This window comes from Carassius carassius, chromosome 6 (genome assembly GCF_963082965.1).
Source record: "Carassius carassius chromosome 6, fCarCar2.1, whole genome shotgun sequence".
Taxonomy (NCBI): Eukaryota; Metazoa; Chordata; class Actinopteri; order Cypriniformes; family Cyprinidae; genus Carassius; species Carassius carassius.
The window spans coordinates 1780990-1805000 of record NC_081760.1 but is presented as its reverse complement, the minus strand read 5'-3'; the positions used below and the strand labels follow the sequence as shown (position 1 = coordinate 1805000).

At 35.4% G+C, this 24011-nt stretch overlaps 3 protein-coding genes across 4 annotated transcripts in view; 1 reads left to right on the top strand and 2 right to left on the bottom strand.

Annotated features, from left to right (window-relative positions):
- Nucleotides 1-4031, bottom strand: part of LOC132142181 (LIM domain-binding protein 2-like) — a 12092-nt gene extending 8061 nt beyond the window's left edge. The window contains exons 1-3 of one of the 2 annotated variants that reach the window (XM_059551841.1): nucleotides 3774-4031; nucleotides 2244-2346; nucleotides 1051-1223 (exon numbers count right to left, since the gene is read on the bottom strand). In XM_059551841.1, coding sequence (XP_059407824.1) covers nucleotides 1051-1223; nucleotides 2244-2346; nucleotides 3774-3905 — 408 coding nt within the window. In that variant the 5' untranslated portion in view covers nucleotides 3906-4031. The remainder of the gene's footprint in view (nucleotides 1-1050; nucleotides 1224-2243; nucleotides 2347-3773) is intronic. The other variant, XM_059551840.1, reaches the window with a different exon arrangement.
- A 5385-nt stretch (nucleotides 4032-9416) lies between these two features.
- qdprb.1 (quinoid dihydropteridine reductase b, tandem duplicate 1) lies at nucleotides 9417-11891 on the bottom strand. Its single transcript, XM_059551839.1, has 7 exons — nucleotides 11731-11891; nucleotides 11435-11527; nucleotides 11157-11253; nucleotides 10214-10354; nucleotides 9989-10097; nucleotides 9822-9905; nucleotides 9417-9744 (listed from the first exon to the last, which is right to left on the bottom strand). Exons 1-7 carry the CDS (start codon nucleotides 11821-11823, stop codon nucleotides 9642-9644), a joined length of 720 nt encoding a protein of 239 aa, XP_059407822.1. The 5' UTR covers nucleotides 11824-11891; the 3' UTR covers nucleotides 9417-9641.
- Nucleotides 11892-12123: 232 nt separating this feature from the next.
- Nucleotides 12124-21986, top strand: gtf2e2 (general transcription factor IIE, polypeptide 2, beta). The gene is made up of 8 exons (XM_059551838.1): nucleotides 12124-12297; nucleotides 13216-13379; nucleotides 18653-18744; nucleotides 19040-19147; nucleotides 19820-20002; nucleotides 21135-21228; nucleotides 21354-21469; nucleotides 21602-21986. Exons 2-8 carry the CDS (start codon nucleotides 13217-13219, stop codon nucleotides 21719-21721), a joined length of 876 nt encoding a protein of 291 aa, XP_059407821.1. The 5' UTR covers nucleotides 12124-12297; nucleotide 13216; the 3' UTR covers nucleotides 21722-21986.
- Nucleotides 21987-24011: the final 2025 nt, after the last annotated feature.

Genomic DNA, 24011 nt, shown 5'->3' with positions numbered 1-24011 from the left:
ATTCTGAAAAAAAAGTCAGAATTGTGAGATAAAATTTGCAATGACCTTTTTTTTCTTCAGTGGAGGAAACGGCATAATGTGTGTGACTGTCCTTTACACCCTTCAGTTTGCTTATCGTTCAATTAACACTTTTTTTCTTACTTTCATAATATAATAAGACACCACACAAAGAACACAGACATAATCTTACAGTCCTCTTAATTATCTTGTATCTTCTGAAATCACAACACTGACTTGACCGCAGCACAACACGTGAGAGAATTACTTCTAATTACTTTTTGTTTTCCATTAACTTAAAACAAATCAAATGATATGGCTCTCTCATTAAAGCAGTGTTTTCGGAACAAGCAAGATTTGGTGTGGAACTCTGAACCCCAACATTCTGTTGCCGGGGGAACGGAGGATAGCTGCGAGGTTGGCATAGCAACGGGAGGGATGTAATCCCAGCAGACACGCTCTGATCAATGCCTCCAGTACACACACACACACACACACACACACACTTGGGAACTGTATCTGTGTAACTAAGCTACTACATACAGTCTTCCAAATCGATATTTAATTCACAAATGTTCATTTACTAAAAAGCAAAGTTGGATAAAACTCTCTCTCTCTTTAACTGATAATTGAACGATTCTGCATCGTAATGGCATACCGTATGAATATTGCATAGGACACTGGTTTTACTAACACGATAGCTTCTGGAACTAAGTATTCATCTGATACTAGTTATATAAGCAAGAGCTTAAACTTGCTTAAAGACAATATATGAGAGAACTAGCAGACTTATCACCATCATCATCCTACAATTTTAGAGCTAAAGCTATAGGATAGAAAAAAGACAAGCAGTTTTTGTGGAAGAGGGAGGGAGGGAGAGAGAGTGAGGAAGAAATGAGAAAAAGCAGGAGGGAGAGCGAGAGAGTGGGGGTTATATTTCCCTTTTTTGTTTTGTGCAGTTCCAGTCCAGAATTCACAATGAGGAATACATTAGAGCTCCAAATGGGCAAGCAGAGACTCACTGAGCCAGACTTGAGTGTGTGCGTGCAGTACCTTAGTGAACGTAGGTTTGCCGTGCTGTGTGGTCATAGTACACTGATGAGAGTCGACAGTAATAGTTGAGTTGTTGAACGACTCCTTTGTTTGTTTCAGCTCGAAAAACAACTCATAGACTCCTCCTTCGAACAGAGAACTGAAGTAACGAGGGATCAGGGTGCGCCCGATGGCTGGGGCAGAAGGAAGGAGAGAGAGAGAAACATATGTGGAGACGTCAGTTGCAGTCGCTGATTACCAAACGGAAGGAAAACAATGGTGTAGATGCAGAGATCTTTATTTATTTATGCCCTTATGATGAAAGAGACTCAAAGTTGGGTGACACACTGGCCGAACACTTTAACCGGCAACTGTGTGTGTGTGTGTTGTGTGTCTCAGTGTGTGTGGTCCCCTAAGAGACAGAAACAAACAGGCTACTGAATGCCGCGGGTGTTAAGTCCAGCAGGCTGTGCGCGCGCTCAGAACAGTTAGTGCTCTGGAGCTGTCAATCACTGCAGTAGAGGTGTGTGAAGTCTGCAGGTCCATATTTATTTGAACACCCCAGACCTGTCAATCAAATCTCACCACATACACAGTGAATAAGGAATGAATGAGAATGAGTGAAATCCAGCACAACTGTGCCCAAACAGGCTGAAATTCATCTAAATTCAAACTCTGCCTTAGAAAGAGAGAAAGAGATAGAAATTCAAAGATTTTCTGATATCAGAAATGCTTTACGCATTTTTTTAAGTACATGTGCGCTCACAGATCTAATTCTCATTTATTACTCTGATCACGTGTATACAGTAATTTCAACATATTTTGATGTTGAAAGTTCGGTTCGGATCCTCTCTATAATATAATTTTCTGTTGTGGTGTTTTTAGCAATATTATTTTTTAAATATTAATGACCAGGGCGGCAGTTTTGTAAAAAATTTAAATAAAATAAAAATTCCCAAGAACACAAACACAAGATTACAGTAATAAATATCATCCTTTACATTTTTTTCTTTATTCTTATATTTGGACTGTTAAATCATCCTGTTTTGTTTTTTTTGTGCACATAAAATGTATTAAAGCCAGTAACTAAAAACATTAGTCGATGTACGCATGCACTGTATTTTTACTGTTTTTATTTTTATAATTAAAAAATGTATGTGTCATGTCTTTGACTCATATATTCATATACTGGTTATGGCTCTGCACACACTCACTGTATGTCTTTGGCCCCTCCTCCAGGCAGAATGAGAGAGTCAGTGCGCCGTCTTCTTCAAAGAACTCAGTGCAGAATGCATCCCACCACAGAATATCACAGTCCTTTGGGATGACAAATGAACACATATTTAACACTGAGTGAGACTTGGCCTCTGAATGACCCAAAATGACCATAATTAGGCCTAGTACAGTGATTATCGTTTCAAAGCGTTCTGTTTATTAAATACACACACCCAAGTTGACTCTCCCTATTAAGAGCAGCAATTTACACCACAAATCCAGCCAACTACTGCTGGCCTGCTATTGAGATTCACTTGATTGTATTGGATTTTATCTGTATTTTGACAGCTCTTGCACTTATAAAAGTGTGAGTGTGTGTTTCTATAGGTCATCATTTCAACAGTCCGGTCTCTCTTAGTGGTATCTGTCAAAATATTATGACTCCAGGTGTGCTGAACAGCATTTCATACCTCTGCTGATACAATTTATTTTCTCCCACTTATTCACATAGCTTTTTCTGAGTGTAGGCAATATTTTAAAAGTACTATTTATTGTGGATTATTTTTGCACACACACACACCGACGGCAGCAGGAGAAGCAAATATTAACACAGCTTACACTGCAGTTTAAATCAGGACTTACTGAGGGAGAAGAATTATATATATATATATATATATATATATATATATATATTCAATAGTGTATTTAGTATTTTACCAAACCAAGGACTAATGTGTTGTGTTCCCAGTCTAATCCAGTTCAGTGAAAGTCCTTAAATAATCTCAGTCTGTAAATGAACAGTGGGGTCACACAGTGGTGATGCCAGGGGAATAAATTAATTTGTTAGAGGTATTTTTCCATGTATGGGGACCTTTGGCAACTTCAAAAAAATTTAACTTATTCAAATTATGTTTTATCAATGCTAAAACGTGTAACGTTTTGTAATTAAGGATCTGATTAAGGCTTTGGCAACCCACAAGCTTTGAGCTTTGGTGAGTGATGTGATGGTTTGGATTTTCATTTTGAGTGCAACAATAATGATGTTTTACAGTATGGCATGATGATAATGACATTTATTTCAGTTTTAAGCGATACGTCAACTTTTAGCGCATAAAAATACATTTAGAACTAGCCTATTACTTGTTTGGTAGCCCTCAAATATTATAATTGATTAAATTCTGATCTTCGAATTGCTGCTCTGGTATGGATCGCTGTTCACTTCATATTTCCATCATAATATTAGCAGTATTTAGAACAGAATGTTACGATATTATGTAAATACAAAATAAATTTTTATCATTTTATCATTTTATTATAAAGTAATTATTTATGGAAAATGCTTTCTTTAAAATCATCTTAATGGACAGAAAAGTTCTCCTGATAATAGTTACATGATATATCGATAAAATAAAAAATAAAAAATAAAAACTATGTTCGCTTCATACTTTAAGAACGTAAAACGGATCGTATATAAAATATTAAACGCAAAGTCCTTATCATCTGTTGTTGTATTTTTCGTGTTCACTCACCTCAGGCCGGGACTGGAGCCGTTTGTTGAGCTCGTGCATCCGGTACTCCGGCTGCACCGGGTAGGGCGCGTGTCTCCGGTAAAACGGACCGAACGGAGAGGAGTAGAAGGGGTCGCGCGGCGCGCCGGTCATGGTTTCTGTTACCGACAGCGCGCGAGGAGCGCATCCACACGCAGCACGTGGAGCACGACGATCGTAAACATACACACACACACGCGCGCGCAACGGAGAGATGCGACTGTCAAATCACACGCGCGCTCTGCTGTGAGAGGAGAGCAGAGGAGAGGGGGAGGGAGGGACGACTGAAAGGAGAGAGAGAGAGACGATGGAGGGGTGGAGCAATGGAGAGAGGCTTCTGTAAATTGGAGGGTCTTTCCTTACAGTACAGTCTGACAAGTTGGCCAATTAGAGCACAATTCAATGGAATGCAATCACTGTTTGCTTTTATAATGTTTCGGATAAAATCCCCAATGTACGTCATCAGTTAATAGGCCTACTGCAGTATGTGGTATAGTAGGATAGCTTGCTGATGTGCGAATTAATTGCACTGAGCATTGCACATTTTTAATGCAGTACACACAACTGTGTGTGTGTGTGTGTGTGTGTGTGTGTGTGTGCGCGCGCGCGCGCGCGCGTTTCTCTACTTGTATTTTTCCATCTCTTTCTTTATGACTCACACAAGAGACTTGCTCTCACACATACAGACACATTCTCTCTCTGTTTCTCCTTCTGTCTCTCTCTCTCTCCTATTGTTTGGAGACATACACACAATTTAATTCTTTTAAAAAACAATGTAAACTTTCAGCACATTTTCCATTCGTTTCTATTATAAAAATCTCTCTTATGTAATGAGAGACAGAGCAAGCCCATATGGATTCTATTACTCTCTTGTTTTAGGGGGAGAGCAGGGCCCCAAAAGTTCACCTCCTTTACTTCACTTTCTTTTTTTCCTCTCAGTCTCTTTTTCTCATGGCCAAAATCAAGACACTCCCTCTATTTTTACAAAACACAGTAGAGTAACACACACGCACACATTTGCACAGTTCCTGTTGCTTCATTTTGTGAATGTGTGATTGATAGTTCAGTGATCATGTGGTTTCACAATGCAAAGTGTAGGTATACTAGTAAAGAGGATCAGAGATGCACACACACACACACACACACACACACACACCTCCCCCTCAGGTCAGTTAATAAGAGTGGTTGCTGGGCTCTTTGTGTGCATTGTGTCTCATGGGGAAAGGCGAGGGTGGAGAGGGGGTCTAAAGGAATGGAATTTACCCACTCCACTGCTTTATAAATGAAGAGAGAGAGAGAGAGAGAGAGAGAGAGAGAGAGAGAGCGAGAGAGCCAGCAGGATAATGAGAAGGCTCTCTATCCATGTATTTGTGTTTATCAATTTTCCTCCCGTCTCTATGGTGACTTGATCAAAGATGACCACAAGATGTCACTCTCTGATCTCCTTTAGTTAATAGTCATTAGGAAGAGGACTGAGAATAGCAGAACTTCTGGGAAGGACAAGGTCTATATATATATATATATATATATATATATATATATATACTGTATATGGGGTTCAAATGTGTGAATGTGTGAACACATTGAAATTAAGAGATTCAAAATCCAATTTAACCGTGAAATAAAGAGATTAAGGATTTCATAAATAAATAAATAAACATATATATAAATACACTGAAATGTTTTGATGTAAAGAGAATTCAGATTTATAAGTCTCTTCATTTTCTCACACAAGACAGCTTTATAAGATTTTTTTACTCAATTTTTTTATTTAATATTATTAATTTTATTTAGTTTATTTGGACAATATAACTATATACGATAAAAAGCAAAGAAATACCATTACCCAGAAAACCTGAAGCTCATTAAGATAAAAAAGAACTAAAAATATATAAACATGTATAAATTGCATCAAATTATTAACAGCATAACTTAAAAATCAAAGATAATATACACCAGAAGCAAACACTATAAGATACATGAAATACATAAATAACAAGAAATATGGAAACAAGATTATATGGCAGAAATAAAAATGTCTTTTAAGCATCTTTTATAATATATTAAAGAAAAACATTTTTCACCAGGTGGGATCATTCCATAATTTGAGTGAGAAACTGCTGGAACACATGATTTTAAAATCATGATTACGAACAGGATTTGTATGAATGCATGCTGCTTGCATTAAACAAAAGAACAAGAACTGTATGAAATATCAAGAAATACATTCTAATGTTCTATTCAGTGTTTCACTCAGATTTATTCAGATAATATAAAGTGTTATAAAAGAATTGTTAAAGAACAAAGTGTCCAACACAAATGTTTGAAATTAAATATGTGTATGTGAGGGCCACATCAAGAAAAATAAAATAAATAAATAAATAAAAATGAAAGAGAAAGAGAAACATATTTTAGGAAAATGTAAATAAACCTAAAGTCCAATTAGATGAAGATTATAATGAACGTCCAAGGATCTTGCTCTTCATTTAGAGGCCCTCTCTGACCTTGCACAAGCAATTTCACAAGTCGCATGAGTGTGTGTTTTATTGTGCAATTACTGCATGCCACAAACACACACATATGCATCTATACATATGGATTATCAAGAGAAGGGAAAATAGAGACAGAGTGAGTCAGAAAGAAAGATCCACATGGATTTTATAGTTGAATCATTTGATTAAATATTAATGCAACCTCAGATTCTCAAAAAATAATCCACAGACACTACAATATATAGGAGGGAGTACAAAAATACACACGCACACACACACACACACACACACACACACACACACACACACACACACACACACACACACACACACACAATAAACATACTAACACATACTAACACATACTAGATATGAACACTAAAGACACTCCACACACTGAAAACATTCATACCATCACTGTAAAAAATAAATATATATTCTTAAAGATTTTTTGTCTTGCTTTAAAGTAAAAATATCTACACAATTTTCTGAAATGTATATATATATATATATTATTATTTATATTTACAATAATTTTTGATATTGTATAATATGATATAGCATTGCATTCTTTTGAAATTACTGCTTTATTTTCTCTATTTGACAACAGAAAATGTGCATTTTTCCATATGCAAGGTTCTACAAGGCATGGATATCACTCAGATTCATCTAAAAAAAATGATTTATATATAAATAAAACATTATATAAAAATTAAAACATAATTAAAAGGGAATTCTAATTAATGTTATTTATATATGGATTCAACATAAAGTGCATGACGTCCACAAAATACACTGTACTTGCTGTATAACCATGCTCACATTACAAACAAATCACATAGAAAAGAATTATAATCAAGAGTTATTTACAACCAATTAGAATCTAAAAATAAAACTGTTTTAAAGGTGTAACGAAAAGAAGAGTAAAGAATAGCAGCACACATTCAACCGCTCAAGAGTAACAAACACAACTTCAGCTTCGCTTGCTGTATGCTTCTACCATTCACTATTCTTTAGATCTGACGTTGTCATAGCAACCTCAACTCAGTGACCTCGTTCTTTCAGCTTTGAAATTATGGGCTGCCCCTCCTGATAACAAGCGAGAAAAAACAGAGATAGAGAAAATACTTTTTCCTATTTTCTATTGCTGTTGCTGCAATGCAATCACACAGCCTACTGTAATTTCTGAAATTATGAAACATTATGAATCCACCACAAATCTCAGTTAACTAAATTTATTACAAATAATTACAATACAAATAATAAGTGCATGCAGTGCATTAGAAATTAGTTATTCCCCTATTCAACGACTCCTGGACAAAATATACAGCAGCAAAGAAATATCATAAATAAGTAGGCTTGAATGTCTTGAAATACCATTTAAAAATTAAACAATATTTTCATGTCAGAATATCCAAGCTTTATCACCTTAGATTTGGAGTATATATATATATAAATATACAAATCCTGGTCATAATTACCACCAATTCCTAAAACAAATTTTGTATGCCATGCCTGATAATAACGATGCAATTCTTAACAAGCTGTTTTTATTATTAACACCATCTAATATTTGCAGAAACTAATCATTAAAAAAAATATGCATCAGCAATATATTCTTAATTTCAGACCTCAAGTGTCACATATTTGATTCGTTCATTGTCTTCATATTCAACTAATTCACAACTGGTGTCTTATAGAGAAACAGATGATGATGATGATGGTAAAAAGTAATAAATATTTTTTTCTTGGCACTCATTCGACTCCTTAATACCAACTAGAGCATCATTTGACTACTTTTTCTGATTGTGTACATCCATTTATGGCTTTCAGAAGCACACATCCAGCAGATCCACAAGCAAACATCATCTGGTGTCGACTCCAGTGTCTTCAGATGTTAATGTAGAAGGACTGAATGAGGAATGGGAGGTTTTGTGTGGGCCTGCAGGAAAATCCTGCTACAAACAAAACCTGCTCATGAATGTTACGAAAGGGTTCTTAGTTGTTGCATCATGTGGAATCTCATTATATTAATAAACCTCGAAAAGGCTCACTGGTGCAATCGTGCAACAATTTTGCATCGTATTATACAGTCATTAGTTTATTTACATTCGCAGAATTTTTATAATCTTTTGTTAATACAAAGACAGTGGATGAATGTGAAATTTGGCCACTCAACATTAAGTTGCAACATCAATGCAATTCACATTCAATACTTTTTACTTCATTTGATTGACTTTCTATTTATGCATTCTTTTTTTTTTGCTTTAATGGAACTTGCACATCACCCCCAGATCACCATTAATTTCTATTAGAAAAGAGCAGCATGAACGTTTTGATAAATCTCCTTTTGTGTTCCATGCAAAACAAAACAACATGACAGGAAGTAAACGACAGACTTGAGATTAGGATGTCTTGATTTTTCAGGCATCAAATGGCACTCCCCAACATGTACTGAATGTTTACTATAGATTTACAGAGAAAGCTGTACCCTAAATTCAAAAACCACAATAAATTATTTCCTCAAATAGCATTTTGAAGTGAAATAATACTCTCTGTAACTCATTTGTGTCATGGTTTCCTCTCAATCATGATTATAAAACAGGAGAAAATTAACATGTTAAGTGTTAAAATGTTAACATTATAAAAAGACAAAATTGTTATTTTCTACTGTTGCCATTTAAAAATTCTACTTCATTATTTCTACAATATAACTCATTATGAGTTTAATGAGTATGACTCTAATGACTTTTTTTTTTTTTTACATTGAGTGCATCTTTTCTAGTAGCTCAGGAACTATTATCATTTTTCCATTTTATCTAAATTACTGGAATTTAACATCATGTGGTCTCATTTCATAAACCATATATTTTTATTACAATAAAAGCAAGTTTATAAAGAGAAAATAAGGCAATAGTTCAGTACCTAAATGAATAGCCGATCCTCACAAATAAACTGCATCACTTAGTCAAAGCACTTTTCTTGCTTGATAATTTTTTTTTTATAAAATGTAAAAAATATTACTTTTTTGTAAGGACCCAAAGGAGAACCTGTAATTGAATTAACCATCAGCGCCCCCTTATGGTAAGAAATATACTATAAAAAGGATGTAGGATTTAGAGAAAAAAAAGAATCAAAATGCATCAGAATAGAACATATTTATTGCTTTTTTTGCCGTCACATTAACAGAACATCATCTTAGACATTTTTATGCAATAATCCTATTTTTAAGAGCACAATTTACAGTATGTTGATGTTTACATGTAAACAATAAGGCAATAGGACAAAAAGTATCACTAATGCAGAGACAGTAGTGGGTTATAGGCATGATTTGAAGGATTGTGAAAAATTATATTAATCATGAGACCGGTGTAGCCTCCGTTTTTCCGTCTGCAGTAACCAGCTGCATCAGAGTACCTGAAGGAGGTCTGTTCTCTCCCGCAGTCCACTTATAGAACAGCCTAAAATACACAAAACAGATCACGGTTTAGATCACACACACTACATACTAAAGATGCTCCCAAACACGAGTACTTACTCTGATATGTACTCCAGCGGTGTCCAGGAAGTGACATCACCATCCGGCATGTACTTTCTATTCATGGGTGTATCCAAAGTCACTCTAAAAGAAGTAATTATCAGTTGGCTTTAAAAACTAAAATATATGCATGGATGAAAATGAGTTACTATATCGTCATTCCTTACGGAAGTATTGCAACTGCAGTAGATCCTGGAGGAAGACCACTATTTGGCGCGCTCAGACTCTGACACAACTGATGAACCGCTGCCTTCGCCATGCCATAACCAATGCATCCTACAGTGCCAATGAGAAAGAACACTTCTATACACATAAAAACACACATGCATGTATATACGCACTTTATATTAAACCTGCTCTAAATGTCCTGCAGTAAATATAAGCATGCATACCTGCTGTTGGACCCAGTGCTGCTTTAGCCCCTGCCAGTGTGAGCAGCCCCCCCTCTCTGAGGTGTTTGGCTGCTAGGTGACTGCAAATCGTGGAGGTCCACACACTCTGCTTCCACATCAGATCAGCATTCTTATACAGAGCTGAGGTGCACAGAATACATTCATACTCAATAGAAACTAATATAATAACTAAGGACTTTAAGACAGATTTAGAAAATACTTAGAATGCAACACATTTCAGAAAGCAATGGGGGAAAAAAATCAACTTGCATAGCTAGAACGTGAATGTGTTTGTTTAGAGTATGCATTTTGCCTTTAGATTTAAAATGTGACAATGTTCTGGAGTCAAGATTTGGTGTTTCATAAATCAGAGGTTTTCGAAAAAGGGGGCTTCAGCAAAACTTTGTGGCATGATTTAAAGGTATAGTTCACCAAAAAATGAAAATTACACCATGATTTACTCACCCTCAAGCCATCCTAGGTATATATGATTTTATTCTTCCAGACGAACACAATAAAAGTTATATTTTAAAATATCTCGGCTTTCCCAAGCTTTATTATAGAAGTGAATGGCTGTTGAGATTTTGAAGGCCAAAAAAGTGCATCCATCCATCATTAAAAAGTGCTCCACACAGCTCTGTGAGGTGAATAAAGGCCTTCTAAAATTACCATTTTAAATGTAAATGACAGGGTAATTAATTTATATTTTTAGGTGAACTATCCGTTTAAAATTGTTTTTATGTTATCATTAATATAATTAATTTTAATATTAAGCAAAATCATTAACATAAATGTTTAATTATAAATATTTTTTATTGAATAAAAGTTCTTTAAACTTATATATGCACATTATATTCTATATTATATAGATGGCCTCTGACAGTGGAAGGTCAGAAAGGTTGTGAATAGGTTAGGCATGCTTTCTGTGTGTGCATGTACTAACTTTTAGCCTTGGCACTGCCTCCTGCCCAACCTCCTGCCACACACAAGATGGCATCAACCTTATCTTCACCCAACAGCTCACCCACATCAGCTGTCACCTGAATAAAAAAATAAAGACAGAGATGTAAATACTTGGCGATTTCATAAAGATGGCAATGGCATCTGCTGATAACCATTCCCAGTTTTTAAAATAAATGCAAATGCACAATTAAAATAAATAGTGTTAGTTAAACATACTTCATAATCTTCAGTCATAAAAAGTCATTTTTAACAGCTTACCTGGTTGGCTTGCTCAGTGAAGGATTCAGTCATCTTAACTGTAACATTGGCATTGGCTTCTTCATTGGCATTGAGATCTATAGAGGCAACCCACTGTAAATGAAAAAACAGACAGCTTAAATAACATGATCCACCTTATTTACACAGTGTATGACAGGCCACAAGAAATGCATGGTAACTGTAACATATGAATTAATAATTGACAATAGCATCACTAAAACACATGTCTGATTAACAAACTAAAGAGCTATTTATTTTTAATGACATGAGCTGTCCTTTGGGTTAAGACAACTTACCCAGTTTTTAGCTCTGAAGTACTGCACACATGCAGATCCTAGAGCCCCCTTTCCTCCGTAAACAAGCACTTTGTGGGCTTCACTAGCTGCCATGCTATTCCTGCATTCAGAAGCACACTAGATCGTGTTATGCAAGAAAATCCGCACGTGCGCCTCCTTCAGGTAAAGAGGAGAGGAGCAATCCGAATTTTAATAGTGTTGGTTGTTCAAGCATTCTAAAATGTTTGTATGAACGGGTAAAACAATTCATTTTTTCCAGTTAAATGTATGAAAATATTTTACCAAGACCAGTGAATGTTAAATCCCTACAGCGCCACATATGTAAAACTCTTTTTGACCAGCAGGCGGCAAAGGATCTCTTTTCAAATCACTATTAAAAACAACGTAAAAGAAGAACGCAGCTCTTCCGCAGGAAGTTAATGTTGTTGTGTGGCATCGCTAGGACCCTGTGAAAAGTTTCTCACTTGGCTTCATCCCTAAATCGACAGCATATAATGGTTGAAAATAATATTTAAGGTTTGGCTGAGCTGTTTCTCTCTGAGAGAGAGAAGCCTGTGACGTTTTCAGGTAACTATTTCTACAGTAAATTGTGGATGTGTTTTTGCATGTTTTGTGTTATTGTGATTTTGTTGTTTATATTAAACGTCCTTTGTTAGATATTTAATATCCACTCGGTGTTGAGTGTAAACAAGTGATTTATCTCTGTATTTTGGATATGAATAAACTTCCATCTGTGTCTGTAAGTTAACCTGCTAACTGCCAAACGGCCCCTCAGTGGGACGCCTACGTTTACTACAGTATATTACAATTAAATCCGAATCTAATCATGACAAACTATATATCGTTGGAAAGGTCTAAGACTCCTAAATATATATTTTACCAATCTTTTTTTGTTAAAAATTTTGTAGGAAAAGTAATAGATTAATTTATGGCAAGAGTGCACCTGAAAAACCCTTTGTCTGACCTTTGTCAATCACACTTTAGAAATCATCAGAAATTATATATCACTTCAAAACTTTAAATCTCAAAATTCATTCATTCATGTTCAAAAAATCTGAGTGACAGTTAAGAGGTTTAAATAACAAATTCCGTTACGAACCTAAAAAGTGTTTGTTTTTGAATAAATTAACTTAGTTGGGCCAGAAATCGAATGAAAAGCAGCCAGTGTATCCAAGTTATGGGAACTAGCTGATTATGACTACAGCTTTGCTGTTATTCGTAATATTATTGGTAAAATAAATAATTGCGTCCAAACCTTTGACTAATAGAGTATATCATTTCATCAGATGTTATGGTTCTATTTTCAGCTTATATTTTATAATTTAAAGTGCACTGATTTATGGTTATTTCTCTTATTCATAGTTTTGGCTTGCACCAACCTGTTATAGCATTTGTGTATTTAACTACAGTTCTGATCTAATTGCTAGCCTTATTTATAATGTCATTGATGGAAACGAATAAGTTAATTGATATGCATGTGTGTAGGATGGATAAAGCTCTGTTGAGAGAGCGAGAGCTCTTTAAAAAGAGAGCGCTGTCCAATCCCGCTGTAGAGAAGAGACCAGTGACATCTGAGGCCTCTGGATCCTCCAAGAAGAAGAAGAGCAGACCTGACAAAGAGACGTCATCCTCCTCCAAAAACAACACAGGTCAGAGTCTTTCGAGCTTTATTTTCATCAAAGATCTCGGAAGAAAGAAAAAAATCACGGTTTCCACACAAATATGAAGCAGCACAACTAATAAATCATCATATAAGAATGGTTTCTGAACATCACGTGACACTGAAGACTGGAGGAATGATGCTTAAATTCCCAGGAGTACATTACATATTGACATAAGAGAATCTTCTTTCAAAAACATTTAAAACAACGTACAACCCTACACTTTTGAATGGTAGTCTATGTAGATTTCTTCTGTATCATATTTATTGTACTGATGATTTAACATTATTTTAATGGCCTTGGCGTATCTAAACCGTTGTATTTTTTATTTTTTTTTGGGAGATGCTCAAACATTACCAATCTTCAACATAAAAAGTAGCTGAAAGTAACGAGTGACTTTGGTGTTTTTGTCAGCCTGGTTCATTGCAGTCTGATTTGCTGAAACGATTTTCTAAAATAATCTTTACTTCTCATCCTGACTTGAGTAAAATTGGTGTCAGTGGCTAGAATGATATTGAGGATTCTTAAATTTATGCCGGTGAGCCTAACATGTAAAACCAGGATATATATATATATATATAAATAATATAAATGTATATTTATTTATTAATTAATAAATCATTAATTTATCTATTTAATAATGTATTTATCTATTTAAGAATTTATTAATTTATTAATTAATTTATTTATTAGTTTATTAACGTATTAATTATTATTAATCTATTTGTTTATGTATTTATTTAATTTATTTTTAATTTTATTATTTTTATTTATTTATTTTTATTTTTTGTGGAGTGTCACCTAGGCCTGTCGCAATAATCAATATATCGACTTATTGTACAATATATGTACATGACCGCAATACTTTTTGGGTTTTTTTAAAAAATGTTTTTTAAAATGACAGTAATATTGATTATCGCAATTATTTCTGGGGCAATATATGGCACAACAATAAGTTGTTATTGTGACAGGCCTGGTGTCAGCAAGGCACAGAAAAGCAAAGCTCAAGGACAAGCCTGTTTCTGCATGTTTTTGAGCATGTAGACAGATTTAAATGTATTTTTAGCAATGATGATATCTTCTGTGACCCTTACGGGAACTACACATTTCTTGTGTTCGTGTGATTTTTATTATATTATTTTAAATACACATTTTAAAGGCATTGCAAAGATGCAATAATTGACATTTAGTGCATTTAGTTATACATAACAATTACTCGCATATTAAGTCTGACCTAAAAATGAATGTAAACAAACATACAAACCTTCCTTTTTTTCCAAATATACTGTGTGGTATTTGCTTGAAGTTGTCGAATCATATTGTATGTAACTTATTAATTCTATAATACAGACATGTAGACGTTGTCATCCCACACAAAGGGAAAGATTCATCTCAACAAAAAATTCAACAGGTTTATATCATCATCATCACCACACAATACTGCTTGAATACTGAAGAGGAGACAATGACGTGCACATACAAGCTAGATTTCCCTCTTTCTGGTGTAAATCTCATCTAAGATTTGAAGCCATGTGTAGTGTATTGCTGTTGGAGCTAGTGAGAGTAGAGCGCTTCTGTCTCTGTATGTGTCTGGTGTGTGTTTTATGGCACTCCAATCTGGTGAAGAGCTCGGTCCAAATCCATGGTTATAACTAAACCACCTCGTCGTGCTGGCGGCGCACGTCTCAAACGGTTTTGGTTTTGGTGAAGCATCCGCAGTCCAGCAGCTCATAGAGGAATGCCAGCGTGGCGAGGGAGAGGATGGTGAGGATGAAGAGGAGCAGGATGATGAAGCAGGCGATGTTCCAGCCATCGTGAAAGGGATAGATCTGCTGGATCAGAGCAGAACTGCTGGACATGTTCATACTGCAGAGAGACCGATACATGCAGTCAGTTATTGAGGAGGAAGATGGAAGCAGAGCTAGCTGGTGGCAGGGTGATTGACAGATTGAATAACAATTTCTACACACTACTTTGTGTGTTTTTGGTGTTGATGGGAAAAGCACATTCATTATTTCATACAGTGCTTTAGCTGTCAGCCAGACATTTTTGTTTGTTACATTGCAATCATCATACAGTAAGTGCAGGGTTTGCAACAGACCATGTTAAGTCAAAGAGAGCTCAACTCCTAGTTTGATGCATCTTTGTCCACACCTCATCTTAACTCCTCTTATTGGGAACAGATAAACCCAAAATCAGAATAATTACTCAGGAATTACTTAAAATTGATTAGTTGCTTTAGGCAACCCATAAATTATATGAAAAAAAAAACAACAACATAGATTTGCAGTGCAAAGATTTGCAGTTTAAGTCGTTACTGTCAGTTTGATCCGTTTAATGCACCCTTGTCGAATAGAAGCAGTAATTTCTTTAAAAAAATGTAAATTATAATAATCTTATTGACCCCAAACTTTTGAATGGTAGTGTACTTTTGTAGGTTCAAATATTCCTTGCCAAACATTTACATATTAGCCTAAAATGCAGAGATAAAAACATAACGCTTTGTAAATCTACTACTGTATTATACCATCCAGGCAGCTTTAGCATACTATTTTCAATGCACCTTTGGGATTTTTTGGGGGGATTGGCTACTCCTAAACTTACATGTTATGTAGGACAAATGAATTGAGATGAATCAGCTGACCTAGTTTGCTTTAGTGGACATTGCGTATGTTGTGTAGTTTTAGACCAGAGTGAAAGTTTCGTTTACAGCATTTCTCAGATATTTGTATATGGTGTTTGAAATTCATTCTGATGAGCAATCAAAAGGTTTTCTGAATAACACGTCACCACAGTGGGATCTGTGCACGTCAGGAATGCAGTCTTAGATGTAATTAGGTTAAGTGTAACATGAGCCACGCGAAAGCATTTCTCACATGTCACGCTTTTGCAGGAATACAGTTTCACTTTTGATTCGACCATGACTTAGAAGACCATTCCTCCATCTCCAGAGAGATATAAACCTCCTTTCCCATTCAGTTATTCAGTTTTTATTTTCACAAATAATAAGCTTAATTCTGGTCTTGTAGACTCTCCCATAAACACACACAGTCCCATCTGAAAATGACAGATGGCTTCTGCTTGTCCATTTTTTTCAAGCACCTTTTCTAATGTTAGTCTCCTTTTTGAGACTTATAGATGATAAAGAATGAGATTTTCTTGTTACATATTTAGTACACAATCAGTCTGATGCTCTCTGGTGTTATGATCAAGAGTAACACCGTCAGCTTCATCTGTCTGGATCCTGCATGTAAGTGTGTACAGATACACGTCCGATCAAGATCTGATGTTTTGATTACCTTTTATATGTTTGTGACACATTTGTGCATGTGTGCATGTCACATTTTAGTTATGTTTGCACACCTTCGTCATTCGTTTATACTGAATATAAAAAGTCCATTATATAAAAAATCCATTGAAGATTATATATATATAGAACTGAGATGGTGATGTGAGTATAGAATCAGTTGTATTGTGTTGTGTGGTATAAAAGCAGGACGTACCTGGGTGTGAGTCTCTGGATGCGGGGTGATGAAGCAGCCTGTTCCTCGTCTGTGTGTTGTCTTGCTGCTCGTGCTCTCTCTCTCTCTCTCTCCCTGCTCCATCTTAACCTGGAATCATGTATTGCACTGGCTGGTCCGAGTCTCTGCTTCGACGCCATTGGCTGGCTGTCCTGTCATTCAAAGCATCAGCCATCTAACCTACTGTGACGCATCTGCCCTCAGTGTTAAGTCCCTCCCACATGATGAATCATTCATGAGTCAGTGACAAGATGCGGCTGAGACTGGCTGTGCTCCAGTTGCAAGGGTTTGAGAGCACGGTGTGGAGGAGGAAGAGGGTGTGATGCTAGAGAGACATGCACTGACGAAATTATTATTTTCACCTCGGTTTCTTATAAGGGGCATGAGGTGGAAAAAAACCATATAAGCACAGACAATCAAAGAATCATTGTCCAGTTTTGCATTGGGATTAAGCTCTGTTTTTTGCATGAGGAATGTCAATTTTATTTAATTGTTTTAATTTCACAAATTGGCCAGGTTTATCTTTTCATAAAGCTGCTTGGTTTGGAAATCAAAATAAAAAAGCATAGGATATCAAAGATGCATGCATCTATGCATCCTTTAAAAATGTATCAAATGAAGGTATCTCTGTCGACAGGATGTGACAAATAATAGATTTCTGACGTGCCTTGTTCACTGATCTATAATAGAGAACTGGCATCTTAAAAGTGAACCCACCGCTCCTCTATATTGGTGTTCCCTAGTATTCCCATGCATCCTATTGAATTAATAGGAAATCATATGATTTTAAAGAGAAAACATCACCTAACAAGTCAGCGTTTTAATATCTAAAGTATCCTTTTATGCTTTGTTTACACACACATTCGCCTTGTACAGTTATTCACTGTTTATGTAACTTTTGTTGTAGTTCTATATTGTTCACTGGCTTGTTTACACTGGGGATTAAATGTATAACTTTCAAAAAAAAAAATCTAAATTGTATTTAATAAAGTAAGATAATTATTTTTTTGGATCCCTTAAAAGATATTTCCATGCCAGATCACTCACACAAAGCATATCCTTAAAAATACAAACAGACACAAGAATAATTTGATTTATTAAGCATAAAATATAACCAACTGTTAGCATCGAATAAGCATTGTATTGTATTGCGCAATAAAAACACATTAATAAATGCCAGCTGTTGAAATCATGTTGTAATAACAAACAAGCTGAAATGAATGATTATATATTTACTGTGCTTACCATAAATGTTATTTCAATTATATTAATAACAGTGCAGCTTTGTTATTGTCATTAATCTGGTATATACTCCTGTATCACACATTTTTATCATTCAGAATAGAATAGAAGGCTATTTTGCTGTTGCAGATGAGATCTGTTTTTATCAGAGGTTTTTGCTTTGCATTAGAGAAAGTGTTGTGAAATTGGTTACATCAAAGGAATAAATTAAGCCATCTGAATGGCCGGAGTGCTTTTTCACTTCGCACATCGTCGGAATAGACCTTTTTGTTTTGCTTTTTCATTTCACTCTTGGTTTTTGACGCGTCTCTTTATTTAGAAAGTGTCTGTTGACAGCTGAAAGAAGTGTAAATGGAATGGAAAATAACTGCCAGAAACTAACTTTGTGAATGAAAACTGTGTGTGTTCATTGTCGTTTGAAAGGACTGGTTACAGTAGTTCTGCATTAAGACACTTATTATAGTTTGTTATTGTCTTTGTTATCTTTTCACCGTTCAGATCCCAGCAATGGCTCTTTCAATCTTAAAGCACTTTCTGGGAGCTCAGGATACAAATTTGGAGTTTTGGCCCGAATTGTCAACTACATGAAGGTAATACCAAAATTCACACACATTTTCTAACATTTCCAAGGTCCAGTGGTCCATCTCACTTTAGTATACATCACAGACTGATCATTGAGTGGAAAGCTTTTCTACTATTCAGAGTGTGTCAGTCTTTTGTGTGTGTGTGTGTGTGTGTGTGTGTGTGTATCAGCCATGGCAGTTTTCCACAGTGAAATGATGTCCTCTCTCTGACATGACAGTAATTAAAGGCTGTCAGGCTGTTAATCCACAGATGTGGCCCATTTAAACTCTCTTTTTAAATCTCTTTGTCTTTCTTTCCCAGACGAGGCACCAGAGAGGTGATACTCATCATCTGACTCTGGAGGAAATTCTGGACGAGACCAAGCTGCTGGACATTGGCATGAAGCAGAAGCAGTGGCTCATGAGCGAGGTGTGTGTGCTGGCATTAGAGAAAGCCATTGGTTCACTAATAATTGCATGGATTGTTTGCGTTTATATTGCAATGCATGTTGCCTGTCCTTGCAGCTGTAAATTTGTAAAAATATGCTTTGCATGTAAGAGGTACTTGAATTTCTTGGATGGTAGGAACAATTCTTATTTGATTTACATATGCTCAAAGACTATAGATCTACCAAGACAGTTCACTCCTGTTACTTAGAAAACTGCAATGTGCAATATGGCCCGCCTTCTAAATGAAAGAGCCAATCGCTGATTGGTTAAGTCATTGCATCACTGCACATGTGCATTGGCTGGTCTAGACTGAAAAACAACCTTCTTTCCTGTCTGTGCATAAGGATCAGCATTCATTGGCAGTTCATTTCAGATTTTCTTGCTGATTTTAAATATGCTTTTGAGATTTCAGGACTCCCCCAGGATTCGTTTAGATAGGACTTGGTCTTGGAAATAGGTGTTGCAAATATGGCCACCTAATGAACAAACTTTCCTTGAAAGGGACTTTGATATAGCGCCATGTATTCTTCTTCACATAATAAATTTAGTTTTGAGCACAGAATGCCATAATTGTCTAATCAAAGCAATGTATATTCACACACACATACACCAGAAAGGGAAATCTAACCTCTTTCTCCCTCGTTCCTTCCAGGCATTAGCAAGTAATCCTAAAATTGATGTGAGGGAAGGGAAATATGCCTTTAAACCCAAGTTTCATCTGAAGGATAAGAAAGCTCTGCTAAGACTGCTGGACAAACACGATCAGCTGGGATTAGGAGGAGTGTTACTCGACGACGTGGAAGAGGGTCTGCCCAACGCAGCCAAGGCTATTAAAGTAATATACCATCATACTGTGTATATATTTACATTTATGTTTAACCCCATAACTGTCACCGTCCCACCTGTGGGACGCTTGGCACTCTTTTTTGTTGTTGTCTTTTTCTCTAAGAAATCTTTTAGTAATCATCATAAGTCATATATCATTTGAAAGCTTAGAAGCTCAAGATTCATCATGTGAAAACCATTTTGAAATCGGACATTGCTTTACCATGGAAATGGTACTTTAAAATCTAATGGCGGTCACCTCCCCCTTAGTGGGCAGGGCCAAGTGTCATAAAACATAATGCATTACGGTCTTCTAGAACCAAAACTTTTTATAATCTTGGCAACAAACATATCATTGGAAAGGTCTGAGTCTCAGGATTTCATATTTTTGAGTTATTTTGAGATAGACGTAAAATTCACAGAGAAATCTAGAGAAAAATTCATAAAGCAAAATTCAAAATAGTTTTGATGACTCCCGGTGGCTGTGTGTGGTATGACGCCCTAAATAAAATCTCACAGGAACCTCAATTATTTTTCATATCAACTTCAAATTTATAACATAACTTATTTAGACACAAGGCTTTAATTTTATACCAATTTTAGAGTAAAAACTGTTATGTAAAATATTTATAATAAATAAAATATAATAAAATTAATATAGCGCATATTATCTTTAGTACATTTAAACTTCTATAACTTTTTGATACTTAAATATTTTGAAAAAATTCCACTTTTGCCAACATCTGCTAATTTTCTTCTTTAAAAAGAGACCAACCTTATGTTTATATTCCAAAGTGTTCATAAATTTCAGCAATTTTAGTTTGGATAGTGCACTTTAATGCCTATTTAAAAAAATGGGGGGTGACAGTTAAGGTTTTAAAAAAAAAAAAAACAAACAGGTGGAACATCTTCTAGACAGTACATCTAAAGCAGGAGCTACAAAGAAACGTAAAGACCAGTAAACAGATGCACTGAGATTTTATCTTCTAAAAGATGCTCCTTTTTAGCACCTAATTTGCGTGTAATATTTATATATAGAAATAATTCAACATCATGTATTTAATGTGTTGTTCTCAGTAGGGAAGAATCAAATTAGCTTTTTTGTAGGTTTGAAATACTTAATTGTGTTTTATTTTGTTCAGGCGCTTGGAGATCAGATTATATTTGTGACCAGGCCAGATAAGAAGAAGGTTCTTTTCTACAATGACAAACACTGTCAGTTTGATGTTGATGAAGGTGTGTGACGATCATTAACACTGACCGGTGATTGATATTGACCTGATTGTTGGTTACAGTAATTTATTATACAGTAATGCAGGTGGAGCATGTCTATCGTAATGCCAGTGTCGTTCTTTCTCCAGAGTTCCAGAAGCTGTGGCGCAGCGTTCCTGTTGATTCCATCGATGAGGAAAAGATTGAAGAGTACCTGAAGAAACAGGGCATCTCATCCATGCAGGAGACAGGACCAAAGAAAATAGTGCGTTCTGTGTCTCACACACACATACAGATACACATTTACATGCAGAGAAACACTCTCCCCAGATTGGCTGGTTCATGCATATTTGTGTTGGAGCGAGCGGTTGATGTGATTTGTGATTGGCTGTTGCAGGCGCCCATGCAGAAGAGAAAGAAACCTGGGACGCAGAGAAAGAGACGCTATAAGACTCATAATGATCATCTGAATGGAGTATTGGAGGACTACTCTGATGGAGTTCCCTCCAAGAAGTGACACACACACACAAGCAGATTTAAAGGTTAGAAGTGACATGACTGATGTCTGTGTGTCGTTTGTATATCTGATTTAACGTCTTATTACCAAAACCATAAAGACACACACACACACACCCCTTAGAACTGTACTGAGTGACACCAATGAGTATTGATTGTAAATATTTTCTTTCCACTGTGATGTTTTACTTTTTTCTAGTGCTTTAAAAAATGGTAAATTAAGCTCTTCTTTTTTTAGATTTTAAGATTAAACAAGAGCAATCAAACCACATACGTTGTTTTCTTTCAAAGCTATTCATCTGTTTAAAAATGCCTTAATATAAGCACACAAAACTGTCTTGAAAGATGAAATATATATATATATATATATATATATATATATATATATATGCAGATAAACAATAAGATTTATAAGATTATGCTGTTCTTTTGATCTTTATATTCATCAAAGAATCCTGAAAAAAAAAAAAACAATTCCACAAAATTAAGCAACACCGCTGTGCAACAACCATAAAATGTTTTTAGAGCGTCAAATATTATTTGTGACTCTTTACTAGAAAAGCAGTCTTGAGTCTCTGGGGTTGTATTTGTAGTAATACATTGTATGGGTCAAAATTACAAATTTTTCCTTTATGCCAATTTCATTAGGATATTAAAGATCATGTTCCATGAAGATTTTTTGTAAATTTCCTACTGTAAAAATATACAACCTTCATTTTTCATTAGTAATATGCATTGAACTTCATTTGGACAACTTTAAAGGTGTTTTTAATCAGCATTTATTTATTTATTTATTTTTTGCATCCTCAGATTCCAGATTTTCAATTAGTTCAGTCAAGTATTGCTAACCATCCTTACAAACCATACATCAATGGAAATCGTATTTATTCAGCTTTCAGAAGAGTTGTTCCTACATTTCTGCTTAAGATTTTTTTGTAAATATGTCTCCTGGTATATATTAATCCATTATTCTGAGCTGCCTCTGCCAACGTAGAGAGGAAGAGCTTTCTGAATGACATCTAAAATAATCAGTTTGTTTTGCTCCGAATGAGAGCCCAGACAGCTGAAAAAAACATCACAATAATCCACAAGTAATCCACAGCACACCACTCCATCAAATATTGTCTTGTGAAGTGAAAAGCTGTCTGTTTGCGCAAGTAACAAATCCATCAAGACTTTAAACCGCTCTTAACCAATATGTGGGTGGATTTTGATGTGAGAAACAACAGGAGATGGACTTTTTCACTGGAGGAAGCTTTAGTATGGATTGTGGAATATGTATTTGGCCAGAAAATATTTAAATGATAGATTTGTTTCTTACAAAAATGCAGCTTTTGGCTTCACAAGATGTTAACTGATGGACTGGAGTGGTGTGGATTACTTGTGATGTTTTTATCAGCTGTTTGGACGCTCATTCTGACGGCACCCATTCACTGCAGAAGATACGTTTGTGAGTAAGTGATGCAATGCTACATTTCTCCAAATCTGATGAAGAGAAAAACTCATCTACATCTTGGATGGCCTGAAGGTGAATACATTTAAACATTTGGCTTAACTATACCTTTAAGGCACTGTAAAAAAAAAATATATATATTATTTTAATTAAAATAATAAATTTGTGATAATTTTAATAATTTGAAATCACAATCTCTTTTAGTCACGATTTATCAAACCCTCTTGAACCATCTTAAATACCATGTTTGAAATTTTTTATATAAAGAAACTAGGTACTCTGTTAGTATTTTTAAAGGAACAGATGCACTTGATCGGCACACATCTTGTTGCTAGGCACTTCTGTGAACCTCTGCGGCTCGTGTCTTCATCAGAAGCTTATTAATGGTGGTTCTGATGCACGTGTCGGCTCTGCAAGGGTTCTGCTTTGTGTCAAATTGATAATGTGCATGTAGGCTGAAAGGTTTCATATAATAGTGTTTTCATTTTCAAGGCCCAGGCTCAATGGGGAAAAACGTAACCGTTTTGTTTTGAATGTTCTGTCCTGAAATTATAGCTGAAAATGCTTTTAAATTCAACTGTTAAATCTGACATTCTCAGGTGCTCATTCAAAATGTTCTACTCCAATATTTAGCGTACAGCAGTGTAGCCGTTTTACCACTTTATAGATATTAACCTCCCGTTTATTAAATGTTTATTAAAATTACTGCAAGTTCTTGTGTTTACTGAATATAATATCTATTGGATTCCCACACTTCACCAAGGGTAACATTAAAATGACTAAAAATGTGTGTATCTTGGTATTGTGGAGCCTTGTTTATGGATCTGATCTCGAAAAA